We start from the raw sequence: 26,906 nt of genomic DNA, 5'->3' as shown, positions 1-26,906 counted from the left end.
GACCACAAGCTCTTCCAGTTCTCACAGCCCCAGAGGGCCAGTGTGCTCTGTGTGTCAGGTCATTGGCTGCTCTGGAGCCCAACTGGGCACTTCAGCTTCCCAAAACCCCTGGAAGCAACTCGTGTGGGTACAGAGCAGGGAGCAGAGGCAGAGCCAGGACTCTTTGGCCATTCAAGGGAGCCACATCAGCACAGGATGTTCCCCTGGAGCACCACAGCACCCAGAACTGCTGTCCAAGTGCAGGGACACCACAGTGCCAAAGCAAACTGCTGGCACATGTGGAGGTCCCGGGTCTGTCCTGCAGTACCCCCCAGACCCTTCCTTGCCCTCAGCTCCAGCTCACCCAGAGAGAGATGAGGCCACTGTCCCACTGTCCCTACTGACACCCCCTCTCCACCTCTCTTGCAGAGGATGTCCAGATGACTGACAAGATCACCATTTCCAAGCAGTTCAAGGAAAAGGTTATTCGCCCCATCTTGAAGGTATGGACAGTGTGTTCATGGCTCAAGTTTCAGGTGTCCTGAGCTTTGGTCACAGACTCCTTCCCTGTATTTCTCTACCAGCTTTGAGAGAAGGGATGTAACCCCACTAAAATGTTGGAGAGGTCAGAGCCCAGCAGAAATAAATCACAGCTTCTTTACTCTTGGAGTGGAGCCACGGTGCATGGTGCAAAGGGGACTCAGGACAGGAAGTGCTGCAGTGATTTGGGGGTTCTCTGTTCTCCCAAGGTCAGGGAAACCTGACTGCAGTGACGTCCCCACGATTTTCAGTTTAAGATGTTTCTGATGCTGTCCAGCTCCATGGCATGGGGGATGGATGGCTGTTGGGAGCTGTGGGAGGTGGGGTGATCCCTGGGGAGCTCCTTCTGCAATGCCACTCTCCCTGCTGTTCCCATCAGGGTCCCATCCCTCTCCCTGCTGACCTCCTCCCTTGTTCTTGCAGGCTCACTTCAGACGGGACGAGTTCTTGGGGAGGATCAATGAAATTGTCTATTTTCTTCCTTTTTGCCACTCAGAGCTCATCCAGCTGGTCAACAAGGAGCTCAATTTTTGGGCCAAAAAGGTATAAAAACATCAGTGGCTTTAGAGGAAACTTCTCAGAATAGCTCCAGAAGAAATCACTTCTGGAGCACCTGCCCTGGGGTCATCATACAAGCTGTTGAACTCGGGGTGCGGGGGAGAGCTGGGATCTCTGGAAGCAGCAGAGATGGTTCCTCTTGGACCGCAGCAGGGATGAGCTCCAGGCTGCCTTCATAGATGTCATTTGTCTAATTGGTCTTTGCACATCTGAGCTCTCTGAGGGCTAAAAGAGATTTTGGGGTTCCTTTTTTGTGGAAGAACTGGACTGGTGGAGCTCAGCCCTTCTCAGCCCCCCGGTGCAGCATCCTTGCTGCTCAAGGAGAAGGGTGCCAGGCTTGCTGAGAAACATCCATAATTCTTCTTCCTTTTCCTCCCTCCCCCCTGGCAGGCCAAGGCAAGGCACAACATCACCCTGCAGTGGGACAGGGAGGTCATGGACGTGCTGGCTGATGGCTACAACCTTCACTACGGTGCCCGCTCCATCAAACACGAGGTGAAGGCAAGACAGAGGTTGGGGTGAAGTTCATGAAGTCACCTCCAGCCTCACTGGCCAGGGAAAACCAGAATTGGAAAGGCATCAAAAGAGAGATGGAGTCATGGAGCAAATCCAGAGGATGTCATGGAGATGCTCTGAGGGCTGGAGCCCCTCTGCTCTGGAGACAGCCTGGGAGAGCTGGGGGTGTTCATACTGAACAAGAGAAGGCTCTGTGGAGACTTTAGAGACCCTTCCAGTGCCTAAAAGAGCTCCAAGACAGCTGGAGAGGGACTTTGGACAAGGGCCTGGAGTAATAAATTAAGGGAGAATGGCTTTGAACTGCAAGAGGGCAGGGTTAGATGGGATATTGGGAAGAAATTCTTCCCTGTGAGGATGGTGGGGCTCTGATACAAATTGCCCAGTGAAGTTGGGGGAGCCTCATCCCTGAAGTGTTCAAGGGCAGGTTGGACATGGCTTGGAGCAACCTGGTCTAGTGGAAGGTGCTGCTGCCCATGGCAGGGGGGTATGAGATGTTAACAAACTTTAAAAAGGCCTTTTCAACCCAAACCTTCCGTGATTTCATGACTGTGGGGGTCTGACTGTCCTCATCTCTGGGGAGAAGTCTGTGGTCTTGTGGAGGAAGTGGCACACCCACACCCCAGAGACAGGAAGTAAGTAGGATGAAGAAAAGGTTGCATGATTTTGCACTGCCCGAGTGTGGGGAGGAGCTGGCCATCTCCATGGGAGACTTTGCACAGGGATTCCCTGACAGAATCTGTCTGTCCCTCAGGTGGAGCGGCGCGTGGTGAACCAGCTGGCAGCTGCCTACGAGCAGGACCTGCTGCCACAGGGCTGCACCCTCAGGATCATCGTGGAGGACTCGGACAAGCAGCTGCTGAAAACCACAGAGGGATCTTCCCCCAGCACAGAGAAATCCAAGGTGCCGACCCTGCGGCTGGAGATTGTGGAGAAGGACCGCAAGGCCCGGAAACTGGAGATCCAGGCGCCGCTGAACCCCAAAAACATCACTTACTTCTTGTGAGTGCTGGGCACTCCCAGTGACAATAAAACACCCCAGGAGCTGGAGCGAGCGGTGTCAGAGAGGGCAGAGCCACAGCCCTGCCACCGCTGGGCATGGACACGGACATGGATATGGGCAGAAGCTGCCCTGGCATGGGCACGAAGGGCTCCAGGGGTGCAGCTGTGTGTGACAAGGGGCCCTGGTGCCATTCGGGGATGGGGCAGTGGATGGTCCTGGGGTTTCACAGGGTGGTGGAGGTTTTTAAGGAAGGGGGAAGCAAACTGCGGACCATGTGGGAACTTGGCATTCCCGTGGGAGGGGGCTTGCTGGGTCAGCTGGGCTGGCAAGGTGAGGAATGGGAACTGAGTGAGGATAAAAGCCACCAGGCACTTGCTCTGTACTTCCGTTTCTTTATGGCAATAAACATGCTATGTGCATCCAACCCTTTGTGTCCCCAGAAGGAGCAGCTGTTGACATCACCACCCTCATCCCAGGGCACTCCTGGGTCTCCTGCTCATCACCAGGAGCCAGGAATGTCACCAAGAGTGGGCAATACCACTGGGAGCTGGGACCCACTGTCACACCCCCCCAGCCCAGCCAGGTGACATCCTGGTGCAAACCCCTGGCTGAATCTTTTTCTCATGACCTTCTTCCAGGAAATATTTATTATCTCAAGTGGAACTGAGCTGTCCAGGTTGTCCCCATGTCCCATGGGGGCTCCTTCAGGGAGCTGCTCATGGTGGAACAGGAGACATGGTCACTACTGGGGCCACCCCAGGGTTTTGAAGAGTAGAACATGAAATACATATGGAAATCGAACCCTCCCAGGATTAATGAGCCCCAAGCCACTGTCCTTGGGATGCGGATAGGGTCCCCATCCCACTGTTACCCCCTACCCTGGTGTCCCCAGGAGGGTTTGGTTCTGGTGCTGGTTCCTGTCTTCCAGGGACACAAGGGGTTGGTGGGGGATTCCTTGAACCCCCTTCCTATCCCAGTAGCTTTTTTCCTGGCTTAATGCCAGGGGCTGGAGCAGTATCCCATCCCTGGAGGGTTTGGGAGTGTCACCAGGCTCTGCTGAATCTCCTAAGGTCAGATTCAGTTCCAGAGGTGCACACAGGTGTGCAATGAGCTCTGCATGTGTGTGCATGGAAGCACAAAGGTGTAGCATGTACGTGTGCATGGGTGTGCACCTCTGGGCACGGCTGTTCTCTGGCTGTGCCCCCAGGTGTGCCCTGCCCTGCTGTGCTGTGTCACATCCTGTCACACCGTGCCATCACACTGTGCCATGCCACATTGTGCCATGTCATGCTGTGCCAGGTCACACTCTGTCATGCCAAGTCACATCACCCTATTCCATGCTGTCCCAGTACACACTGTGCCACCCTCCACCATGCCACATCCCACATGCCAAGCTGTGCCAGCCCCATGGATCATAGCCCCACATGGGCCCTCCACAGCCCTTTGAGGTGGTTTTCTTGGTGCCAATAGAGTAAATGGGCTTCCACTGCCAGGAAGACTGCCTGGGAACACGGGATCTGGAAGAAGAATCTTCTTTGGTAGTGCCAGACACATTCAGTTCCCTGCATCTGAACCTCATGCACCCAATCCAGTCAGGGAACAGGGTGCCACTCGTGGGGGGGCTCAGGACACACTGGAGCACCCCAGCCTTGTCCCCAGGAACAGAGTGGCAGTGAACAGAGGCCTCCAGCACCGCTGGGAGCAGCTGTGGGGCTGGGGGACCCACCAGGACCTCCCAACACATCTGGGGGACTCCATGGGGCGATGAAGGCTGGAGAGTGTGGGTGGCAATGATGAGGTGGGTGCTGTCATCCCAACCGAGCTGGGGCTAGAGCTGGGGGAGTTTGGGGTGTGATCAGAGGGGATCTTGTAGAGGGGTCCCTTCAGAGAGGGTCCCATCGGCATGGGATCCATTGGAGGGGTTCCACCAGAGGGGGTCCACCCATCAGAGGGGTCCCATTCAAGAGTCCCATTCAAGGAGTCCCCCATCAGACAGGGGCCCCATCAGGACAGTCCCTTTGGAGCTGTTCTATTATAAGGGATCCCATTGGAGAGGGTCTCCAGCTCTGGAGGGACCAGGACCGACCCAGGCACATGGACACATCTCCAGGCCCACAGGCAGCTCCCAGCACACAATGGGATGGAGGGATGGGGGTGCCGGTCCCCATCTCCACCACTGTGCTCGGCCCTCCCCGCTGCCAGTGCTGCCCCATCCGGGAGCAGGGGGCGTCAGCCTTTACCCAGCGCCCATTGGGCAGCACCGGGGACAGCCGGGCCACTGCCAGCACCCATGTCCCTTCATCCCCCACAGTCCGCAGGGATCACCCCCATCCCATGGGAGCCGCGGGCTCTACCCCCGGCTGCGCCCCATCCCACTCCCCTCCATGTTCCACTGCCTCTGCTCTCCCCCTACATCTCCCTCCTCCTCCTCGCCCTCCCGGCTCTGCCCGTCTCTGGGTAGCACCAGCAGCTCCTTGCGTGGCAGATTGCTGCCTAATTAGTTTAGAGGGAAAACTTAATTGAATTAACTTTTCACAGCTCCAGCAGCCCGACAGTGGGGCCTCGCTCCGCGCCAGCCCCACGCCCTGATCGAATTAACTTGTTTAGCAACCTGCCCGCTCCGGCCGCGCAGCTGGGGAGGGCGCGGGGGGGGCACCGCCGGCACCCACCGGGGCCGGGGGCTCGGCCGGGGGAGCGGAGACGGAGATGGACCGCGGGGGAAGTGGGGGCTGTTCCCAGGGAACGGAATCCAGGAGGGAGCGGGACCCTTTGTGGCTTGAGATGTGGGGCAGAACGCAGGACGGACATGGGCCAGGACAGACGGCAGGGCACGGGCCAGGAGACAGGGCGGGAGATGAGGCAAAACGTGGGGCACGACACAAGATCGGATATGGGGCAAAACACAGGGCAAGAGACAGAGCAGGATGCACGGCAGGAAATGGGGAAGGACAGGGGTTAGGACAGGAGATGGGACAAGAATATAGGGGAGAAGGTGGGACAGGATGCGGGACTGGATACAGGGCAGGACAGATTCGAAGCGAATCTGTCACAGGACCCGGCCAGAGTCCGTTCTTCCCCCACCCCCCCGCTCCCCTGGGGGACCCAAAGCCCTTCATTGGGCACAATTAGACTTTTAAATCCTCTTTAGTGAAAGTGTTTGTCTTGAAAATGTCCCAAATCCCGCCAAATCCTCCCGCATCCCCCCTCCCCACACGCCCCTCCGGTGCCGCTGAAAGGGGCGAAAGCCTTTGCCTCGGTCCCGGCAGGGGGCTGGGGGGATGGGGTGCTTTGAAATTCATCCGGGCTGAAAAGTGGGGAGGGGGATTGCAAAGGCCAGAGCCCCCCGAGGAGAGAGGGGTGGGACTGAGGACCCCTCCCGAGCCGCCTGCTCCCCCTGCACCCAGGGACGGCGGAGGGCACCCAGGGACAGGGCGTGGTGCCGTTGTTTGCCCTCCTGCCCCTGGGATGCTCAGCCCCAGAGGCATGGCATGGCATGGCATGGCATGGCATGGCATGGCATGGCATGGCATGGCATGGCATGGCATGGCATGGCATGGCATGGCATGGCATGGCATGGCATGGCATGGCGACAAGGAGGGACATGGGGATCAGGATGGAGACGCACACAGGATGGGATAGGGATGGGCACAGGGACAAGACCGAGGACCGGGATGGGATGGGATGGGATGGGATGGGATGGGGTGATGATGGGGACAGGATAGCGATGGCGTTGGGGACAGGGATGATACAGAAGGATGGGACACGGGGGGAAGGTCCAAGCGCTGGTCCCAGAGCAGGCCCGCCGGGTGCTGCTCCGGGGGGTGCCCAGGGGCCGCTGTCCCCCCGCCCACCCCCAGCCCCAGCAGCGGCTGCCGGAGCCGGTCCGAGGCGGGGGGTGCGTGCGCCCACGAAGGGTTAAGGGGGGCGGGGGGCTGAGGGGAGGGGGGTGTCGGCTCCGCCCGCTCCCGCCGTCCCCGGGAGATATTGTCATGCAAAAGCCCCCGGCGAGCGCAGCCTTTGTCCGCGCTCCCCCCGCCGGTATATTAACGGGCCGGGGCGGCGGCGGTGGCGGGGGCGGGCGGGGGCCCGGCGGGCAGGAGGCGGCGGGGACGGGCGGGCGGCAGCCGGGGCCGCACCGGGCTCGCCATGGACTACTCCTACCTCAACTCCTACGAGTCCTGCGTGGCCGCCATGGAGGCGAGCTACGAGTTCAGCCCCTGCAGCCAGGCGGGCTCCTTCCAGTACAGCCCCATGCGGGGGGGCTTCGGGCCTGCGCCCGCCTGCGCCCCCCTCGCCTCCGCCAGCTGCGCCCTGGGCGCCCTCCGCGACCACCAGCCCTCGCCCTACTCGGCAGGTAAGGGACAGGGACCCCGACCCGCCGGGAGCCACCGGGGGCAGCCCCGGGACGGGCGTCAGGGAGCGGCCGCGCCGTCGGGGCTGGCCGGGATCGGAACTGGCGGGGGACCGGGGCCACCGGGGCTCGGGACCGGCGGCTGCCGGGGATGTCGGGGCTCGGTGCCATCGGTTGCCGGAGCCGTCGGTCTCCTGTACCGTCAGTGTTCGATGCCGTCGGTGCCCGGTGCTGCGGGCTCCCGGAGCCGCCGCTGCCCTGTGCTGTCAGAACTCGATGCCGACGGTGCCTATTACTGCCAGTTCCCGGTAGCGCCGGTGCCCGATCCCACCGATTCCCGGTCCCGTTGTTGTCCAGTACCGGCAGTGCTCGGTGCTGTCGGCGCCGATACCATCGGTTCCCGGTGCCGACAGTGCCCGTTCCTGCCCGTTCCCGGTGCCGCTGGTGCTCGGCACTGTCAGGATTCGTAACCATCGGTTCCCGCCACCGTTGGCGACCGATATCATCGGTTCCCAGTGACCCCAGTGCCCTACACCGTTAGTGCCCGATGCCGCCGGTCCCGGGAATTGTCTGTTCCCGGTGCCGCCGGTGCCCGTTCCTGCAAATTCCTGGTACTGTCGGGTTCTCGGTACCGCCAGTGCACGCTGCCGCTGGTGCTCGGTGCCGCCCGTCCCCGTTGCCGCCGGTGCTCGGCATTTCATGCCCGATGCCGTCGGTAGCGGCTGCTGTCGGTCCTTGGTGCCGTCAGTTCCCCCTGACATCGATTCCCGGTGCTGTGGATTCCCGGCACTAGTGGTGCTCGGTCCCACCGGTGCCCGGTGCTGCCGGTGCTCGAAGCCCGGGCTGGCCCTGCCCGGCTCGGTCCCTCCCGCCGCCCGTCCCGGGTCTCCCCGCTCGCCTCTGCCGCTGGGGATGAGCCCTCCCAAGCACGGCCGCGGATCCCCGGGGATCCCTGGAGCTGTGGCGGCCCCAGAACGGGGCTGGGGAAGGTCCTCGCCCCTGCAAACCCACTCCCCGCTCCGCATTCGTTGCCACCGCGGAGGCGCTGCCTGTGGTTTCGCCGATAACGAAGGAGCTGCCGGTTGGCACCGGCACCGCACTGCCCCGCCAGCCCTGCTCCCGCCCCGGGGCCCCGCGTCCCGCCGAACGAACGAGCAAACGGGGCCGGGGGTGCAGCGGGGGGCAGCGATCCAGCCCTGCCCTCGTCCTTCCCGCCCTGCCCGCGGAGTCTGCCCGGTTCATTGTGCCCGGTTCACCGTGCCCGGTCCATGCCCTGAGTCATCCTGCCCGGTCTACCCCTTCTCGTTTCACCGCAGCCCAGTTTGTCCTTCCTGGTTCATCCTTTGCCGATTCCTCTGCCCAGTGCATCCCCCTGCCCGTTTATGTATTCCCCGTCTATTTCTTCCTATGCGATCCTTGCCCAATCCTTCCTTGCCCTTTCCTTTCCTGCCCGGTTCACACCTACCCAGGTCATCCTTCCCGATTCATTTATCCCTGGCCAATGTCCCCTGCCCAGTCCATCCCTTCTCGGTTCATCCCTTCCTGGTCCATCCCTGCCTTATGCCCCCTGCCCGGGTGTCCCCCCGGTGCCCGCCACAGCCCTCCCACTGTACCGGCTGTATTGAGTCCCCCTTTCCCTCCCAGTTCCCTACAAATTCTTCTCGGACCCGTCGGGGATCAACGAGAAGCGGAAGCAGCGGCGGATCCGGACGACGTTCACCAGCTCGCAGCTGAAGGAGCTGGAGCGGGTCTTTGCCGAGACTCACTACCCCGACATCTACACCCGCGAGGAGCTGGCCCTCAAGATCGATCTCACCGAGGCACGGGTGCAGGTGAGCTCCGGGGAGGGGAGGAGGCTGGGGGCTGGGGCTGGGCGTGGAAGGCTCGAATCCCCCTGGAGCAGGGACCCTGACCGTGGGACGCTGCTGCTCTGCTCCCTGCACTGGCAGGGGCGGCAGGCAGGGACCTGGCCTCGGCACTGCCGCAGTCGGGGGACACGCTGCTGTCACAGCCGTGCTCTGCTGGGAGCTCGGGGGGACAGCCTGACCCCCAGCAGAGCTCGGGCATTGCTTCGTGCCACGGCACCGTCACTGTCATGAATGATTTAGTGCAGTCCCAAACACCTCGAGGTTGCTGAGAGTCCAGGAAGGACAGAGAGTGGCCCTTTGTGGGTGCAGATGTCCCCTGTGTCAGTGCAGAGTCCTCCTGGGGGAGTCGGGACAGACACAGAGCCCCCGTGTGGGTGCAGGTCCTGCTCTGTGAGTGCAGACACCCAATCTGCGCCAATGCAGACCCGTCTTTGTGGGGCCCTTCTGTGGGGGATCCCCCCTGTGTCAGTGAAGGCCCCGCTCTGTGGCTTCGGACCCCCTCGGGGAGTGCAGAACCTCTGTCCCCACAGGAATGTGGGACCCGCAGGAGTGGGGGTCCTGGCCCCCCCCTCCAGGGGGATGGGGGAAGTGTGGACCCCCCTGCTGGCACCACGGGGAGCCGGGGCTGTGGGCTGTGGGCTCTGGCCGCACCAGGGGCAGGTGTAGGTGCCGTGTGGTGATGATGTCCCCTCCCCATTTCCCTCCCCTGCCAACACCGGAGCCCACGCCAGCAGCGCCTGGCGTCAGACTCACAAATCTACATTTTTGTGGATACGTGGATCCCTCTGGTGATGTGGGAGACATTTCCCCCGAGGGAAGGCAGGGTTGTGAAGCCCACCCCGGAGACTGGGAGGGCTGCCTGCACCCACAGGCTCCCCGAAGCCCCAGGGACCGTGGCAAGGGGTGCTCCCACCCCCTCCATCCCCCTCCAGGTGTGGTTCCAGAACCGTCGAGCCAAATTCCGCAAGCAGGAGCGCGCGGCCAACGCCAAGGGTGCCAGCGGCACCGGCAGCAGCGGGAAGAAGTCGGAGCCACGCTCCTCCTCAGAAGACGACGAATCCAAGGAATCCAACTGCAGCCCGACCCCAGACAGCACGGCCTCCCTGCCCGCCGCTGCCCTCGGCAGCCCCGGCGGCAGCCTGAGCCCCAGCCCCGGCGCGGGGGCACCCCTGGGACCCGGCCATGCCCCCCAGCCCCTCAAGGCGCCCCTCTGGGCAGGGGTGGGGGGCGGCAGCGGAGCCCCCAACACGGCCGAGCTGCTGAAGGCCTGGCAGCCCACCGAGGCTGTGCCGGGACCCTTCTCCGGCGTCCTCTCCTCCTTCCATCGGAAACCGAACGGCATCAAGACAAACCTCTTCTGATCGCTGAACCACCGGATCCGGCTGCCCCCCGAACCCGCCTCGGCCCCCACCCTGCCCCCTGCACCCACCGCCCCCACCACGGAGCCAGCCACGACGCTCCAGCGAACGGGGACAGGGAGCGGGGACCGGCCCCTGCCCCCTCCCGGACCCTGCGCTGAGCGCGGGCAGCTCCCGACGACACCCGTGGGTGCTGCGGGACCGCGGGGGTGCCGGGCGGGCGACACCAGCCCATGCCCAGCCAGCGTGGCCCTGGCAGAGCCTTCGGGCCTGGGGGCTCCCGGTGCACTCCAGGGTGGGGACAGATGTGGGGCTCCCCACAGCGCTGCGGGTGCTCCAGGAGAGCCCCCCTCGATGGTCTGTGCCGCTGGGCTGGGGGCGAGGAAGCACTTTATGGGGGGCGCTGGGCTCACCGGGGTACGCAGCGCCGGGCACTCCGCTAGGGACACGGTCCTCGGTGCGGGGAGGAGCCGATTTCACCCAGATCCCGCCTGCTGGCATGGATAACCCCCAGCAGGGAAGCAGACACCCCCCCAGCCCCGAAGGCTGTGGGCAGTAAATGCGGGGCTGGGAGGCTCAGCGCTCGCTGCATCGCTGCCAGTGGGGACAGGGAGCCAGAACTGCCGGGCTGAGGTGGCCCCTCGAAGGGGGGATGGCCGTGGGATGGAGCCCTGGCACAGCCAGTGGGGTGGCTCGGAGCAGCCGGGACCCCTTGCCAGCAGCAGGGCGGGTGCTCCCACTGAAGCTGGCACGGGTGCAGAGGGACCCCCGCACACCCCCAAAGGTTCCCCAAGCGGGGGTGGTGCTGGTGGTGCCCAGCCACCCACTACACCCTGCTGCTGTGCTGCTGGGTTTCGTGGCATGGTGAGGATGCTGGCAGCCCATCCATGGATCCCTGTTCCCCCTGTATCCCTCCCAGCTCCCCCGAGGTGGGTTCCCCACTTTTCTTTCGTTTTTTGGGGTTTTTTTTAACCATTCTGTAATTTATTACCCATGTTTGCAAATGCCACTAATCCAAATTAAACTTAATTTATTGACAGTGCTGCTGGCCCCCAGCCCCTGTTGCACCCCACCCCCACCAGGGGTTGCAGGGGTGGGGGGGCTGCACAGTCCCCACCCTGCACCCTCTGAAACCCCCCAGAACCCCCAGGTGATGCCAGAGACCCCCAGCACCTCAGGGATTATTTTGGGTGCCCCCACTCCAAGACCCCAAGCAGCTGTAGGACGCTGAAGGGGCACCCCATGGAAGCCCCCTCAAGTAGGGTGAGGAGAGGGGTGCCCCACACAGCCCCCCTGGCCTCTGGGGGCCCTTTGGGGGGTGATGATGAAGAAGGTCTTGGGGGCATTGGGATGGTGACAAGGAGCATGCCAGGCTGTTGGGGGAGTGGTTTGAGGTACCCAAGAAGGGGACAAGGGAGCTGGTCCTCACCTTGCTGGGACCAGTACAGCCAGCCTGGAGGGGCCACAGATTATGCCGAGACTCAGCTCTTCCCTCTGTGTTCCCACCTTGCCCCCCTCCCCACGCCGAGAGCTCCACCACACCCATTGCATGAACATGATAAAAATCACTCCAGGTTTACCAAACACCTCCAAACACAGGAGCTGGGGTTTAGTGGGGGGGACTTCACCCCCCCAGTAACAGAGGGGGGAGGTTGGGGTATGCCAGGGGCACCTGGCCCATCCTTCATCTCAGCCGGAGTGAGGGGTGGGGGGGTCTGGGGGTAGCATCACCCCCACCCCCCCTGAGGACAGGGAGAGCCTGGAGGGAGCATCCCAGTGGGGAAAGCACAGTGGGAGCAGCCCTGTCCTGGGGACTCCCACCCTGGGGACCCTCCTGGAAGGACACTTGGCAAGGCTGGGGGCTGAGAACCCACAAGGAGACCCGGCTGCCAGCCCCGCTGTCCCCAAGGGAACACAGACCCCCGTGGGGGACAGACCCAGCCAGTGCCAATGGGCAAACTGGCTGGGATAGGGGGATCTGCCCCAGAGGCACTGCTGGTGTGGGCTGGGCTCTGGGGGAAGGCACTGAGCTGGCTCTGCTCTGACAGGATTCCCAGGCTGGGGATGGACTCCCAGCACGGGGACAGGCACTCCCAGAGTGGGGATGGGACCCCCATGGTGGGGACAGGGACTCCAGGGGTAGGGACGGAATCCCCAGAATGGGGACGACAGGACCCCTGGGAATGGAACCTCTGGGTGGGGTGGGACCCCTGGGAATGAGGACAGCACCCCCAGGGTGGGAACAGGGACCACCATAGTGGGGATGGGACCCCCGGGAATGGTAACAGGGACACCTGGGGTGGAGATGGAACCCTTGGAGATGGGGACAGGGACCCATGGGGTGAGGACAGGAACCCCCAGGGGTGGGGACAGCACATCCAGAGCAGGGATGGGGATCAGAGTGGGGGTAGAACCCCTGGTGTGCAGATATGAGGTCCAGGGTGGGGACAGGATCCTCTGGAGCTGGGACAGGGACCTACAGCAAGGGGATGTGCCCCCAGGGATGGTGACAGGCACCCCCTGGGTGGGGATGGGGATCTTCCAGGGCGGGAATGGGACATCCATGTTGGGGACAAGGACCCTGAGGGGGACAGGTGCCCTGGAGTGGGGACAGGGATGCCCAGGGTGGAGACAGGAACTCTCACAGTGGGGATGGGACCTTCAGGGTAGGGACAGGATCCTTAGAGCTGGGGATAGGGACCCTGAGCTGGGCCTAGTGTTGTCTGTGGGGGCTGGCTGAACTATCCTATCCTATCCCATCCCATCCCATCCCAGGCATCATGAAGGCACTTGGGTCAAGACATGACTTTGCTCAGAGCCTCCTCCTCCTCCTAGCTGTGAGGGGTCATGGGGGGAGCCAGGGTCCCAACCAGGGAGCCAGGTTACCCCCAAACACCTCTTCCCCCATCCCTTCTCCCAATAAATAAAAAAATAACTTAAATGTGAGGACACCCCATGGGTATCCTCGTGTGAAATTATCTGACCAGGACCCACCAGCCCCTGACCCCCCACTCCCCCTTCCTACCCCACTACCCTGCACCCAGGGTGGGGGGTGGGCTGTGGAGGTCATGGGGTTCCCACTTGCTGCTGGTGATGGTGGGATGAATGGATGCAGGACGTGGGGCTGTGGGATGAAGGATCCTCAGCTGCAGGATGCACAGCTGCAGGATCTGGGATGCACATCCATGGGACCCAGGATATGGGGTCACAGGATGCCGGGCTGCGGACGCACAGCCACAGGATCTGAGGGATCTGGGATGCGTGGCCGCAGGATCTGGGATGCTCAGCTGCAGGATGCAGGGCCACAGGGTCCAGGATACGTGGCAGCAGGATACAGAATGCACAGCCATGGGATCTAGGATGTACATCTGTGGGATGCAGGATGCTGGGCCACAGGACACACTACTGCAAGGTCTGAGACGCAGGGCTGCAGGATCTGGGATGCTGGGCCACGGGAAGCACGGGATGCTGGATGTGTGGTGGCAGCTACTTGCGGAGCTGCAGGCTCTCCAGAAGGACGCGCTTGTGGCTGGGCTCCAGCACTCCAGCCTCCTCCAGGTCCTCCTCTGTGATGTCACTGGGAATGAAGCACAAATATGGGGCTCTCTGAGGGGCACCCCAGACTCAGGTGGGGTCCCCACGTGGGGGTGCAAGAGCCCCCACTCAGGCTGCTCGGTGCACACCCAGGCTCCATCCTGCCCCTGCTGTGGGGTTTTGTGACCCTCAGGGGGCACTGGGGATCCCGAGAGGCAAGGGGCACGTGGGAGCAGTGGGGACACCTTGGGGCAGCAGGGACCCCTGAGGGCAGCACAGAACCTTTGGGTGCCATGGGGCCCTCCAGGGGCCGTGGGGACTCCCAGGGGAAGTGGAGACCTGCAGTAGGCAGTGGGGAACCCCCAGGGATACCGGGGACCATAAAGGGCAGCACCCCATCAGACCTCCCCAGAACCCAGGCATCACTGTGACCCCCTGGGGAAGACATGGACCACTGGGGCTGGCCAGGCTGGTGGTGGGAATGGGTGGGTGTCCCTCCCCACCATTCTGGGGGGGCTGCTCACCTGAGGAACTCCAGGTCGTCCCAGCCATTGCGCACCAGCCCCTCCTCGTACCGCTCCAGCCCCAGCGCCCGCAGCCACTCGCCCACGCCGGGCACGGTGCCCGCGCCACGGCCCAGCGCCTGCGCCCCAACAGCCTCAGCACCATTGGGCACCCCAAAGGGAGCCCCAGCTGAGGTGCTGAGGACCCCCACCCACCCTGCATCACCCACCTCCTCAGCCAGGTCCTCCTGGATGCTCTCCTGGATGGAGTGGGGAGGGAAGGCAAGGGGGCGGCCATAGTCAGGGTGCAGGCAGCGGGGAGGCAAGGCCCCCTTGGCCAGGAGCGGTGGTGGGGGGACCACCCTCCCCTTCCCACCCCCGTAGTCCACCTCACTCAGTGTCTTGGCCATCTGCAGCACCGAGCAGGAGCGGTCATCCAGCAGCCCTCCTGGCAGGCCCCCAGGAGCAGGCAGTGCCCCAGCTGCAGGCAGCCCCCCGGGAACAGGCATCCCCCCAGCCCCCTCCATCCCAAATCCAGCCCTGGCGCCTGGGGGTGGCCGGGGGTGCAGCTTGGGCAGGGGAGCCTCTCCAAAGGCTGCAGGGTGGGATTTGGGGTCCTCACACCCGCTGGATGCCAGCAGCTCCTTGGGGGTGCCCAAGAAGGTGTTTTGGGGGAGCTCCAGCTCCCGTGGCAGCGGCGGTGGGGGGAAATCCGGCGGGGGCAGGTTCAGGGTGCCGAGCTCCTCCTCCTCATCGCTCTCGCCACCGCAGCATGCCGAGGGGCACTGGCAGCGCTCCGGCACTGCCAGCTGCACCTTGGCCTTGGGGGGCTTGCCGGGGTCCCCTGGCACCAGCAGCTGGTGGGGGACCCCCTCCAGCACGTAGTACGCTGGGTTGTTGAAGCTGTTCTTCAGGGGACCCCCTGAGAGCTCCGGCACTGCCTCCACCTTGGACCTATGGGGACAGGGTTGAGCGTGGCACCCCCAGAGCAAGCCCCTCCCTAGCCCTGCCCGCGCTCCCTCACCGGCTCGGGGTGGCCTCGTCCCTGGGGGTGCTGCGGTGCGGGGCAGGGGGACGCGGAGCTGCTGTGGTGCTGCTCTTCTCGGGCTCCTCCGGGAGCTTCGCCAGGATGGTGGTGGGGGGCTCAGCACCAGCAGCCTTCCGCCCCACAGACCTGGCAACAGAAGGTGTTGGGTGGCCCAGGGGGCTTGAACGTCCCCATCGGGGTTCAGACCCCAGGACAGGGCTCAGATCACCCAGGACAAGGTTCAGACCCCCTGGGATGGGTCTCAGCAGCCCGGATCAGGGCTCAGATCCCCAGGATGGGGCTCTGCCCTCTAGGACGAGGTTCAGCCACCAAAACACGGCCAGAGTCACATTCAGAGGCTCAGAGCCCCATCCCTGCCCTGTGTGGCACAAAACTGGCATCAGGACTGTCCCCACTCACATCCCACACACCAACCCAGAGGGATACTCTAAGCAATACCTGTGCTCAGGTAAATCCCTCAGGCCTCCCGACCCCCAGGAACCGGTGCCCCCCACCCTGCCAATCCCTGTCCCCCATACTTGGCACTGTCCTGGGTGGCTCTGGCACCTAGCAGCACCTTCCCTTTGCTGGCTGTCGTCTCATCCTTATCAATGCTGATCCACTCTGCCAGGGAACAGGGGCTCAGTGGTGGAGTCCTCTCCCCAGGGTCCCCCCTTGGGTGAGGGGTGCTCACCATAGAGCCTCTCGCGGGTGCCCAGGCGCTCCGTGGGCACCCAGACCTTCATGGAGCCACGGATATTGCCGGTCTCCTCACCACGGTGGGACAGGTAGGTGAGGAACTGCTGAGCTGTGCTGCCAATCATGGACTTCAGGGCAATGACACACTCCCCTGGGGGTGACAGTGGGAGAGGTTGGGGGTCTGCACCCCACGGGCCCCCCGGTGCTGGCACGGTGCTGGAGTGGACACTCACCGTAGGACTCGTAACCATCAAGGGATTTGACGGTGAGCAAGAGGTGCTGGTCCTGCAGGTATTCAATCTCAGAGAGGATGGGCTTCAGCTGTGGCCAAGGGAACGGGGTGCTGGCACTGAGCAGGGGTCTCCCTGTCTGCAGCTTCCCCCAGCACCCACCCTGCCAGCCCCCAGCCCCTCCTCACCGTGGGCAGCTGCCGAGATGACCACTGCACCTTGAGGAAGTTGATGTTGTCACTGCTCTGGCTGTCGTTCTCGAAGCTCTTCTTGAACTCTGTGATGGTAGCAGCTCATGGCATCAATCCTTTAGCTTTCCAGGATGCCATGAGCTTCCTGGGACCCCTCTCAAGCCCTCTGGAACCCCTCACTCACCTTCCAGGCAGGTAGAATAGAACTCGATGAAAAACTTGGTGCGACTGGAAGTCTTCACGATGGCTTCTATGCTCTCAAACTCGATGTATGCCTGCTCTGAGGACTTGGAGAGCCCTCCATGGAGAGGCAAGGCATTGGAATCCCCCTGGGGCCTCTCCATTTAGAGGGAGAGGCTGGACCATGGAGGGGAAGGGGACAGCAAGGTATCCCCTAGGGCATAGGCACCTTTTTTGGAAACGAACTGGGACGTCACTCCCACTTCAAAGGAGCCGAAGACGGGTGAGTGGTCACTGGTGACAATGTCATCTGTGCACCCTGCAGCCAGTGGGAATGGGAAGAAGTTAGGGTGGAGTGGGGGACTGTCCCCAGAACAGAGTGCTGGAGTGGTTATAGTGCTCACCATAAGCGTTGCAGTTGACATGAGTCTCGGGGTAGGACTTCCAGAGGATGCGGTCACACCAGGACGGCACGTTGGTACGCACCTGGCAGGAGTGGGGAGTGGGTGGGGGTTCAGATTGGGGTGTCCTCCACTTCCTCCACTCCCCCAACTCCCCCTACCCCAGCACCTACCCCCGTGGGCTTCTGCTTGTGCCAGACATAGGTGTCCCTGGAGCCCCGCTCATAGCGGTAGGTTGGGGGGAAGGTGATCTCCTCCTCGCCTGCAGGGACAGCAGTGGGTCAGGACAGTCCCCACAGCAGGGGCTGCAGCACCAGACTGCCCTGGAGCCCCCCAGTCCTCACCGAAGCGCAGGAACACCTTGTGCTTCTCCTTCTCCAGATTGAGCTGATCCACCTTCAGCAGCGGCTCCAGCTCCTTGCGGCTGATGTAGTTGAGGATCTCCTGTGGGGACCAAGGTGTTGGCACTGGGCTGCGAGGGGAACCCTGACACTCCCACCTGCCTTCCCACCCCCAGCCACCCCTTCCCCTGACCTGGATGTCCATGTCCAGGCGGTAATTGAGGTCCCCGAACCAGAAGAGGTGAGTGAAGCGAAGAGAGATGTCAAAGGAGCTCAGCTGCTTATCCCCCAGTGAGAGCAGGCGCAGGATGTCCAGGTAGTTCTGGTTCCTCCTGAAGCGGGGGACACAGGGACAGAGTGTCACAGACATGAGGACAGGGCCTGTCCCAGCCCAGCCCAGAGTGGGGGTGCTCACCGTGCTGTCTTCTCATTGCCAGAGGTGAGGTGGCAGTTGACAAAGCCAAAGGAGGTGCCATTGAACATGAAGGAGACACCCACAGCACCCTTGTTCCCTGTGAGGAATTGGGGACATGGGATGGGATCAGGCAACCCCTGATTCTACCTCAGGGACGGAGGGCCAGCCAGCCCCAGGTCATGATGATGGGGCACAGCCCCCACCTGGCCAGCCACGCACACGCTGAGAGGCCTCCTCATGAAACACACCCCCAGTCCCCCTCATGCAAAGCACACTTATCCAGGGCCTCCACATGCAACACAAACATTTCCAGAACCTTCCCCGTGCACTGCACACAGAGCCCTCCTCATGAAACACCTGTGCTCTGGGCCCCCTCCCTGTGCACCAACAAGACCCCTCCATGTGCAACACACGTCAGGACCCCTCCTTGTGCAACACTGGGACCCCTCCCCATGCAATGCCCACACACCAGGACTGCCCATCATGCAAGGTACACATGCTGAGACTCGTCCTCATGCAACACATGCAACAACAGGACCCCCCCCAGAGCAGACACCCCAGGAGTCCCCCCAGTGCAGTGCACAGCTCGTGTCCCTCTGTGCCCTGCTGTGGCCCTACCCAGGGTGTTGGCGATCCCTGTCTTGACGCTGGAGGTGCTGACATGGCTGATGCGGTTCTCGTGCTCTGGCTTCACCAGCACCACCACCTTGATGTTCCACAGGGACTGCATGGCCACCTGTGGGTGCCAGCACCCTCAGCCCCCTGCCAGCACGTGCTGGGGCCCCCTGGGGCCACGGGGGCCCCTCTGGTGTGTCCACAGGGAATGCTCATTACTGCTTCATCCCAGCCTCTCCCACCAAGGGCTGTTCCCCATGGAATCCCACCACCATCCATCAGTATCCACAGCTACCCAGCACCAGGAGACCACCCCAAAATACCTTGTGTCAGCAGACCCGGAGCACCCACAGCCACCCAGCACCACGAGAGCACCTCAGAACAGCTGGTGTCACAGAGCCAGAGCGCAGCCACCCCTGGGACACTGAGCATCACACACCTCCACCACCCACCAGTGCCTGCACCCCAGAGCCCCCGGGGTCCCCTGGTGCTTACCGGGCGGTACTCAACCTCGGTGAAGTCCTTGAGGACGGAGCGCAGGAAGTCCACCCACTCCTTGTCTCCCAGGGAATTCTCCTGGGTGCCAAAGACGTAGATGTCGTGCGGTATGGCCATTGTCACCTCGTCCAGGGTCTTGCCCAACCCCTTGGAGGTGATCCAAGAAGTGATGTTCTTGGGGGGAGGAACACTGCCTGCAGAGGGGACAGCACAGTTAGGGGGGGACCCCAGGGCCCTGACACCCCTCTGAGGGCTGCCCCTGGCCTTGCTCACCCATGTTCCAGGTGCCAATGAAGACAGAGATCATGTCAGGCTCGTCCTGGTGAGAGTGCTTGTTCTTCATCAGCTGCAGAAGCTGACAGAAGGCCTCACGTTTCTGCAGAAGGGGACAGTGAGCAGGGGGTAGAGGGGCTCCCTACAACCCTCTCCCTCTCCCTACAACCCTCTCCCGCCCCCTGCTTTGGCTTAGCCATAGCTGGCACCTTCTGGGCGTGGGGACCGCACCAGGGACATCACCCAGCCATCAGGCACCGGTACCCAGCACCTGTCCCTGAGCCCTACCAGGGCCCAGGGGTTAAATCCTGCCCCATCCTATCCCTACAAGGGACCCCTTGTCCCCCACCCACCTCCAGCTGAGCATTACCCACCCGAGCACTGACAAAAACAAAGTCTTTCCGTTGCGTTTTATCCTTTTCCTTCTCAAAAACGATGCCCAGCTTGTTCTGCACCCGCTGTGACTTGATCAGCTGCCGAACTGAGGAGGAAAGGAAAGAGCTTGGGAGAGTGCTGCCTGCTAGCTGGCTGCTGGAACCCTCCCAGACCATGCTTTGGGGGACCCCCCAAGACGGGGACACCCCCAGCATGAGGAAATCCCCCAGATTCCAGCTCACCACTGAGCCTCACAGGGATGCTCCCCAGAACAAAGGGTGCTGGGGTCCCCCCAGACACCTCCCCACTCACTCTTGTCATGGGTGAAGGTGTTCCAGTCCTCCTGGGAGTCCTTCTGCTTCTTCAGCACCACTAGTTTACCCCCCTCCACATCCACGCTCAGCGTGTACTTCTGTGACTTCCCAATCTTGGTCAGGTCCCCCAGGGTGATATCCAGCTTCACCTGCCAGGGGACACTGGGATGAGGGAGGACACAGGGGACACCCCAGCACCCCATCTGGTATCAGGCCTCCCCCAGAGACACCTAGGGGTCTGTGCCCTCAGTGTCACACCGGAGGTACTCAACTGATGCTGAAATCCCCTCAAAACTCCAAAACTGGGCAGGACAGGGGGTAGGGTAGGGCTCACCTCGAAGGTCTGCACTGGGATGCTCTTGGCCTTGCGGGAGAGGGGTTGAGGAGGGGTGGCGGGGGTGGCTGAGCTCATCTCCTGCAGGGCCTTCAGTGCCTGCCAGAGCCCTAGCAGGGTCAGCTGAGAGCCCACCGGTCCCCCAGCTCCACCAACCCATCCAGTCCCACCAAACTTTCAAGCCCCACCAGCCCTCACAGTCCACCAGTGCCAGCTCCCAGTCCCACTGGTGCCTCAATCCCACAAGCCCATCCCCAGTCCCCCAGCCCCACCAGCCCAGCAATCTCTGCTCCAGTCCCACCAGTGCCCTCAGCCCCACAGTCTCTCTGGTTCACCCAGACCCCTCAGAGCACCCCCATCAGGCCATCCACCCCTGCATCTCCAGCCTTACCTTCTTCTCAATGGAGGACAGGAAATCTTTCAGCACAGAGAGTTTCAGCACCAGGTTCTCCAGCTCCTGCTCTCCACTCTGTCCTGCTGTCTGGAACCCCCAGCAGGACACTCCAGCACTGAGACGTGAACCCCAGACCCACCCCAGAGCCTCCCCCCACCCCAAGTGGCAGAGCCCACTGGCAATCTGGGATGGGGTAGGAAGGTAGGTGTTTCTCCACAGTTTTTCCCACCAGCTATGGATGGTTGGGTCTGTGGGTGCAGTTCATGGTGGGGGGCTGCCCACCATGTGTCCCCATATTCTCTTTACCTGTTGCAGGATCTTGGAGACCATGGGGGAGCTCTGCTGGTCAAACACCTTGGAGAGGATCTCCAGCCCTGCCAGCACCTTGTCCACCTCACTGGAGAGGCAAGAGGAGCCGGCTCACTGGGTGGCACATACGTCCTTCTGTCTGTTTGTCTGTCCCAGTGTCTGGCACTCACCTGTGCAGCCGTTTGCAGGAGGTGACAAGAGTCTTGTTGAGGTGGGGGAGGCTGTTGGCCCCTCCCTTCACTGCCTCCAGATCCAGGCTGTAGCTGCCCTTCAGGTACTCGTGAGAGATGCTGCTGAGCCCATTGGTGCTACAGAGAGAGCACCCAGGGGGTGAGAGACAGCAGGGAGGAGCAGGGGACAGACAGGGGACAAGCAGGAGACAGACAGACCCTCACCTCTCCACTGGCCTCTCTGGCACAGATGGTCCCAGGCCAGTGGGGCTGAGCCCCGCTGAGGTGCCAGAGAAACTGGTGGAGCCGGAGCGTGGTGGCAATGGTGGCTTCTCATCCTCTCCATCTGCAGTGGGTCAATGAGGGGGCCAGTTACCACCACCCCAGGGGTCTCAGGACCCCATTCATCCACCCATGTCACCCTGCCATACCTGAGTAGTCCCTGTCCTCCACGGTCTCCTTCTCCTTCTCCCTCTCGACAGGGAAGAGCAGGGTGCAGACCAGCCCCTGGTTGGGCTGCAGGTACAGGGCAATCAGCTCGCTGAGCGTCTTGAAGCGCCGCACCTGCACCCCCTGTGATGTCTGCGGGAACATCGGGACACAGGGACCATCAGCACCTTCAGCCACCATCACCTCACCCCTCCAGATGGAGACAACACCAAGCAGGGAACCCACCATCCAGGGATGACACCATGCAGAGATGTCCCCAAACAGGAACCTCCCCAGGCAGGGACACCGCCATGCAGGGACCCTCACGCAGGGATAACACCATGAGGATCCCCTTGTGCAGAGTTGTCACCATGCAGGGATGTTCCCATGCAGGGATGCTCCCATGAAGGGACCCCCTCATGCAGAGACTCCCATGCAGGGATCCTCCTATGCTGGGATGCCACCGTGCAGGAACCCCTCCATGCAGGGACCCCCGTGCATGATGGGGTGCTGACCCCACAGCCCCACGGTGAGGACCCAGGGCCCGTTGCAACAAGGCCTGCAGGGTTGGTAGGTGGGCACACAGGGTGCAGGCAGCAGCCGTCCCTCAGCCTCCTCCCTCCCAGGGGCAGCTTTTCCTGCCTGCCTGGCCAGCACAAAGAGGGTTCTGTTGCTCTAAAAATACCCAGTGCCACAGCCGGCCAAGACAGGCACAGCCAAGCCATCCGGCACAGCCGGGCAGGCACGTGGCACGGTGCCAGGGCTGAGCCCAGCACAGCCAGAGGGACAGGTAATCCCACAGCACGAGGCCAACACCGAGCACTGCTGAGCCAGAGACCCCCAGTGCCCACGAGCCAGAGGTGTCCCGTGCCCGCGCTGCCCACCTGCACGGCCAGGAAATCCTCCTCGTCCGGCAGGATGCGGTAGGTGTGGACGTGTTTCTGGAACCTGTGGCAGCAGGGAGGGCATCAGGGGGTGCTGGGGGGTGGGTGGTGTCCCCCCCACCTGCCTGCATGGCCCCTGCCAGCCCCAAAGGGATGCCCAGTATTCATCCAGTCAGACCCCTACTTCACCAGCACTGACAGTGAGGAGCTCCAATACCACCATTCCCCATGGAATGCAATGAGCTGACAGGGAACCCATGGAAAAGCCACGGGAAAATGCCTGCAGGATGGGTGCTGGGAGCCCGAGAGTGACTCCCCTGCGTGCTCCGGCCCCACAATTGACAGCACGATGTCCTTGGCAGTGCTGCTGCCCTGCTGCACTGCCTGTCTGTGCCAGAGGCACTGTCCCCAGCCCACGGCACAGGCAGGAGCTGGCAGGAGCAGGCAGGAGCTGGCAGCCAGGACACCAGGAAACAATTTATTTTCCTGTGGAAGCTGACAGGAACCAAGGACACGATCCCGGGGCAGGGGGTGATGGGCAGCGCTAAGAGATGGGGTGAAAACATCAGTGAGTGCAAGGAGCAGGACTGGAAGCCCTCCCCATTTCCCCATTTCAGGGACTTCAGGAGACAGGGAACCTCAGCACTGCCAGACCTTCCCACTCCAGGGCTGTCAGCAGGGACCGGGACTCCTGGGCTGGCCTCTGGCCACAGAGGTCACCATGAGCATTGAGGCTGCTGTCACCACACCGGGGCCACTCAGCTGCCGTGTCCCCTGCCCCAGCAGCAGCTCGACACAGGGCTGGAGGACTGGGACAAGGCAGCATCCATCCCTCCATGCTGTGCTGTGTCCCTGGAGAGGGTGCTGTGTCCCCATGTCCCATCCCTCCCCTCTGTCAGGTCCCCTGGTGTCACCCTACAGTTCTGGTTACCCTGCCACCACCCCACAGCACCGGGTGCCCTGGTGCCACCACGTTCCCTGCAGTGACAGGTACCCCATTTCTCCTGCCTCCTCTGGAGGTACAACCTACGCCAGCATCATTGGGGTCCTGCCAGATGCCCCAATGCCCAGTCAGGGTCATTGTGAGGGTGGGACCATGGAGAACTCTCCCAGTCGTAGGAGGGGCTGAATGAGAATCCACTATGGGGGAGCTGTATGGAAAACCCTGCTAGGATGGGTGAAGGGATCAAGGGTTCCCAGACTCAAAGGAGTCTGTGGGAGAATCCCAGCTGGTAGGATGGGGGGGCACAAAGAGACACCCCCAAACGAGGGTAGCATAAGGGGTCTCTGGGGGAAGTCCTAACACACAATTGGGGTCTCCACAGCAGGAACACCATTGGAGGTGTGATGTGGGTGCAAGAGGAACTCCAGTACAGCACCAGTATGTGGAACTCCAGATTGGAGGGGCAAGGAGCAGGACCCTTAGGAGGAACCTCAGCTGTGGGGGACATCAAAGGGTTCTCTGTGGATAACTGGAGGGGGCTGGAGGAACACCCGGCACAGGGGGTGGTGCTGTGGAGAGGGACTGCAGGGCCCCCTGGCTGCCCAGCCCCGCACCGCTGTCTGTCTGTCTGTCGGCTGCTATTTTGGTGAGCAGTGACGGGGAGGGGGGGCCAGAGAGCACCGGGCTGGCTACAAAGAGCCTTTATGCGGGAGCTACGGGACTCCCCTGTCGCTCTGACGCATAGCACCCTGCCACAACGCTGTCTGCACAGCGGGCACCCCACATCCCCACTGCTCTGTGGCACACACAGGGGCACCTACCACCCTGCTTCACCAAGAGCAGGATGTGGAGACTCTGGCAAGGGGGATACAGTGTGCCCACTGGCACCACCCTGGCACTGGTGTCCCCCATGAAGTGGCAGTGAGCCAGGATGGAAGGTCCAAGCCCCCACGCTCCCGTGGGACACCACACCAGGACTGTCCTCACTAGCACTGCTCACCAACCAGTGATGTCAGCATGCCCTGGGATGCCACTGCCATACGCTACCACTTCCCAATATGCAACAGTGAGGCCACAAGTGTGACACCCTGGTGTGCCACAGTGAGACACCCCAGTGTGCCATGGTGAGGGCACAGTGAGATGTCCTGGTGTGCCACATCCAGCCCGGTGAGTCCATGGCACACCAGTGGGAGGGTTAAAGGAAGCCGATGCTGCCGGGATCCCGCTGCAGTTCCCTTTCCTCCTCCTGATTCTGCAGCTATTTTTAGGCCAATGGCTCCACAGCCCTGTCCACCCACTCACAGGCAGTGGGGGTGCCTGGTGAGATCACAGCACCAGGGACTCCCAATAGCCCTTGTTGGAGTGCAGCCTCCCAACCTGGCATCCCCATGATGGGCTTTGCCATGCTGCGTGGTGCCAGTGCCACAGGCCAGCCACGTGGCACCCATGGCCTCCTCACCAAGCAGTGAGAGACACCAATGACAGACACACCTTAGCCAGGCACCCGTACCACAATGCTGTCTGCAGCCCCCTGTCACCCACACTGGGGCCACAATGCCCTCCCTCCAGCCACATGGCACCATTAGGTGCTGGAATTGCATGCTCTCCCAGTGCTGTGCCCGGTGCTACTTGCCAGCCCAGCTCTGTGGTGGGGAGCTAGTGCCCAGAGCCACACTGTGTTACCCACATGGCTGGGAAACCGCATTTGCCACTGTCCACGGGGCCGGACAACCACGCCACCATGGAGACTGCATGCCTGGCAACTGCACGTGGCACCAGCACACAGCAACCCCAGGCCAGGGCAGGCCAGCTCACAGAGCACTCCCAACTCTCCCACAGGCTCTCAGGGCACAGAAAAGCTTTGAGTTCAAGTGTCCTCACCACCACCCCACAACCACATCAAGGTCCAGGTGCTGGCACAGGTAGCCAGCCTCGAGCAGAGCCAGCGGCATGCCCCAGGAGCATCCCAGAACATCGAGTTGCCAGAGGCCCCAGGTATGGTGGGGTGCTGGGGTGCACCACTGGGCAAAGGCACTTCAGGACCCCCAAGGCTATCAGCCCTCACCTGTGACCTGGCACAAGCTGGGAGCCATGGAGTTCCATGGCACAACTCAAGGGCACAGAGCTGTCCCCCCTTCCCAGGTTGGGGACCCCCAGACATGAGGGCAGGAGCTGGAGACCCCCAGTGCTATGGGCAGGCTCAGGGACCCCAAGAGTGTGTGGCAGGTGCCAGGACCCCCATCTCATAGACCCCCATGGTAGCAGGGGTTGGTGACACAGCCCCCCTTCAGCCAGCCCAGAGATTCCCAGCCCCTCCAGAGTCTGTTGGTGTCAGGTCTCCTCAGACACACAGGCCACAGCAGATGCCACTGCCCTGGTGCCATGTCCCAGAAGTGCCAGTGTACCTCACCTGTACCCCAGGTCTCCCTGTGTCCGTGCCCCCCCAGCACCCACTGACCAGAACTGTCTCAGCCTCCCTGTGCCCAAATTCCTAGCAACCCCCACAGTACTGGTGACCCCCGTGTTCGCTGTGTCCCTCAGGTGCCTTTCCCTCTCTGTCTGTTGCCCTCTTGGTGTCCCCCCCTTCCCCAACAATGCTCCCTGCGTGCTCCCCTGGATCCCTTCCAGCGATTCCTCCCCTGTCTGTGCTTCCTTGGCGCCCCCCTCCCGCCGTCGGTGCCTCTCCCACCGTTCTTCCCGGTGCTGTGCCAGTGCTTCCTTGGACACTCGCCCTGCGTACCACAGTGCTCCCCCGAATCCCTGCAGTGACCCCACCATGACGCCTCAGTGCTCTCCCCGGTACCTCTCTGGCGCTCCCCCAAATCTTCCCTTCTGTTGGCCCAGGAGCCACCCCCGGCTGCCCTCCCGACCCCCTGCTCTCCCCGGACCATCCCCGAGGCCCCTCTGGTGCCGCCCTGGACACTTCCACTCCTACGCCCCACTCTCCCCCGGTACCCCCGCCCCGTTTCTCCCGGGATCCCCCCAAAGCTCTCGCCGGTGCCCCCTCAAGCTGCCCCCTGCAGCTCTGCCATGGTCGCCCCCGGTCCTCCCCACGACTCCCTGCCCGTGCCTCCGCAGCTCCCCCGGCCCCGCGCCGGTCCCCTCCCGCTGCACCCCCTCCAGGCACCCCCGATGGCCGCTCCCGGCTGTCCCCCCATGCCCCGCCGGCACCGCGGGGGTGTCCCCCCGGCACCCCCCCGCCTGTACCCCACTCACAGCAGGCAGAGCGCGTAGGCCCCCGCCACGCTTTCGCTGTCCCGCACCAGGAAGCTGCCGTCCCGCCCGGCCCGCGCCAGCTGCTCCTCGGCCGCCGCCCGGCTCAGGTCCCGGTGGTACCAGGGGGGCACCGGCACCGGGGCCGCTCCTCCCGCGCCCCCCGCGCCCCCCGCGCCCGCCATGCTCCGCCGCCGGGGCCGCGCCGCGGGGCCGCGCTCTGAGGGGGAGGGGGAGCCGAGGGGCGGGCAGCGGGGCGGGGAAAGGTGGGGGACGGGGACATCCCGGGGACAGGGGAGGGCTTCGGGGGCTGGGGGCGCCGTGGGCCCCAGGGGGGCACCGATGAGGTACCCGGGGGCCCACGGGAGAGATCCGGTGGTGGCCACCGTGAGAGGCGATCGCGGGAGGGGACCCGCGGGGATCCTGGGGGAGCAGCAGGGGGAGCTCGGGGGAACACCGGGAGA

General features: G+C 62.8%; 3 protein-coding genes across 13 annotated transcripts in view; 2 read left to right on the top strand and 1 right to left on the bottom strand.

Moving 5' to 3' along the window:
* CLPB (ClpB family mitochondrial disaggregase) overlaps window positions 1–3,017 on the top strand; it is a 73,280-nt gene extending 70,263 nt beyond the window's left edge. For 5 of the 7 annotated variants that reach the window (XM_071433606.1, XM_071433601.1, XM_071433602.1 and 2 more), the window contains 4 exons: window positions 409–482; window positions 943–1,062; window positions 1,468–1,572; window positions 2,345–3,017. In XM_071433606.1, coding sequence (XP_071289707.1) covers window positions 409–482; window positions 943–1,062; window positions 1,468–1,572; window positions 2,345–2,596 — 551 coding nt within the window. In that variant the 3' untranslated portion in view covers window positions 2,597–3,017. The remainder of the gene's footprint in view (window positions 1–408; window positions 483–942; window positions 1,063–1,467; window positions 1,573–2,344) is intronic. The other 2 variants (XM_071433603.1, XM_071433607.1) reach the window with 2 other exon arrangements.
* A 3,722-nt stretch (window positions 3,018–6,739) lies between these two features.
* PHOX2A (paired like homeobox 2A) lies at window positions 6,740–10,173 on the top strand. Of its 3 annotated transcripts, none has more exons than XM_071433909.1 (3): window positions 6,740–6,947; window positions 8,589–8,772; window positions 9,714–10,173. In XM_071433909.1, exons 1-3 carry the CDS (start codon window positions 6,740–6,742, stop codon window positions 10,171–10,173), a joined length of 852 nt encoding a protein of 283 aa, XP_071290010.1. The 3 variants fall into 3 exon arrangements, with proteins under 3 accessions (XP_071290010.1, XP_071290012.1, XP_071290009.1); XM_071433911.1 differs by having other exon boundaries at window positions 8,589–8,776; window positions 9,745–10,173; XM_071433908.1 differs by having other exon boundaries at window positions 8,589–8,776; window positions 9,658–10,173.
* Window positions 10,174–11,715: 1,542 nt separating this feature from the next.
* On the bottom strand, window positions 11,716–26,702 carry INPPL1 (inositol polyphosphate phosphatase like 1). Of its 3 annotated transcripts, XM_071433598.1 has the most exons (28): window positions 26,446–26,698; window positions 22,287–22,350; window positions 21,405–21,555; window positions 21,199–21,319; window positions 20,974–21,111; window positions 20,801–20,891; window positions 20,492–20,581; window positions 20,101–20,199; window positions 19,765–19,915; window positions 19,452–19,558; window positions 19,078–19,180; window positions 18,802–18,998; window positions 18,310–18,427; window positions 17,692–17,788; window positions 17,470–17,608; window positions 17,280–17,379; window positions 17,109–17,197; window positions 16,939–17,020; window positions 16,764–16,853; window positions 16,539–16,652; window positions 16,352–16,440; window positions 16,167–16,254; window positions 15,929–16,084; window positions 15,774–15,858; window positions 15,232–15,381; window positions 14,438–15,161; window positions 14,229–14,347; window positions 11,716–13,747 (listed from the first exon to the last, which is right to left on the bottom strand). In XM_071433598.1, exons 1-28 carry the CDS (start codon window positions 26,625–26,627, stop codon window positions 13,657–13,659), a joined length of 3,825 nt encoding a protein of 1,274 aa, XP_071289699.1. In that variant the 5' UTR covers window positions 26,628–26,698; the 3' UTR covers window positions 11,716–13,656. The 3 variants fall into 3 exon arrangements, with proteins under 3 accessions (XP_071289699.1, XP_071289698.1, XP_071289700.1); XM_071433597.1 differs by having other exon boundaries at window positions 14,229–15,161; window positions 26,446–26,702; XM_071433599.1 differs by lacking the exon at window positions 20,101–20,199 and having other exon boundaries at window positions 26,446–26,701.
* Between the last annotated feature and the right edge of the window lie 204 nt (window positions 26,703–26,906).

Source organism: Agelaius tricolor, unplaced genomic scaffold (genome assembly GCF_023055355.1).
Source record: "Agelaius tricolor isolate 1412-34295 unplaced genomic scaffold, bAgeTri1.0.p SCAF_9, whole genome shotgun sequence".
Classification (NCBI taxonomy): domain Eukaryota; kingdom Metazoa; phylum Chordata; class Aves; order Passeriformes; family Icteridae; genus Agelaius; species Agelaius tricolor.
Note: the sequence above shows the minus strand (reverse complement) of the source record. Positions and strands in the feature narration are given on the sequence as shown.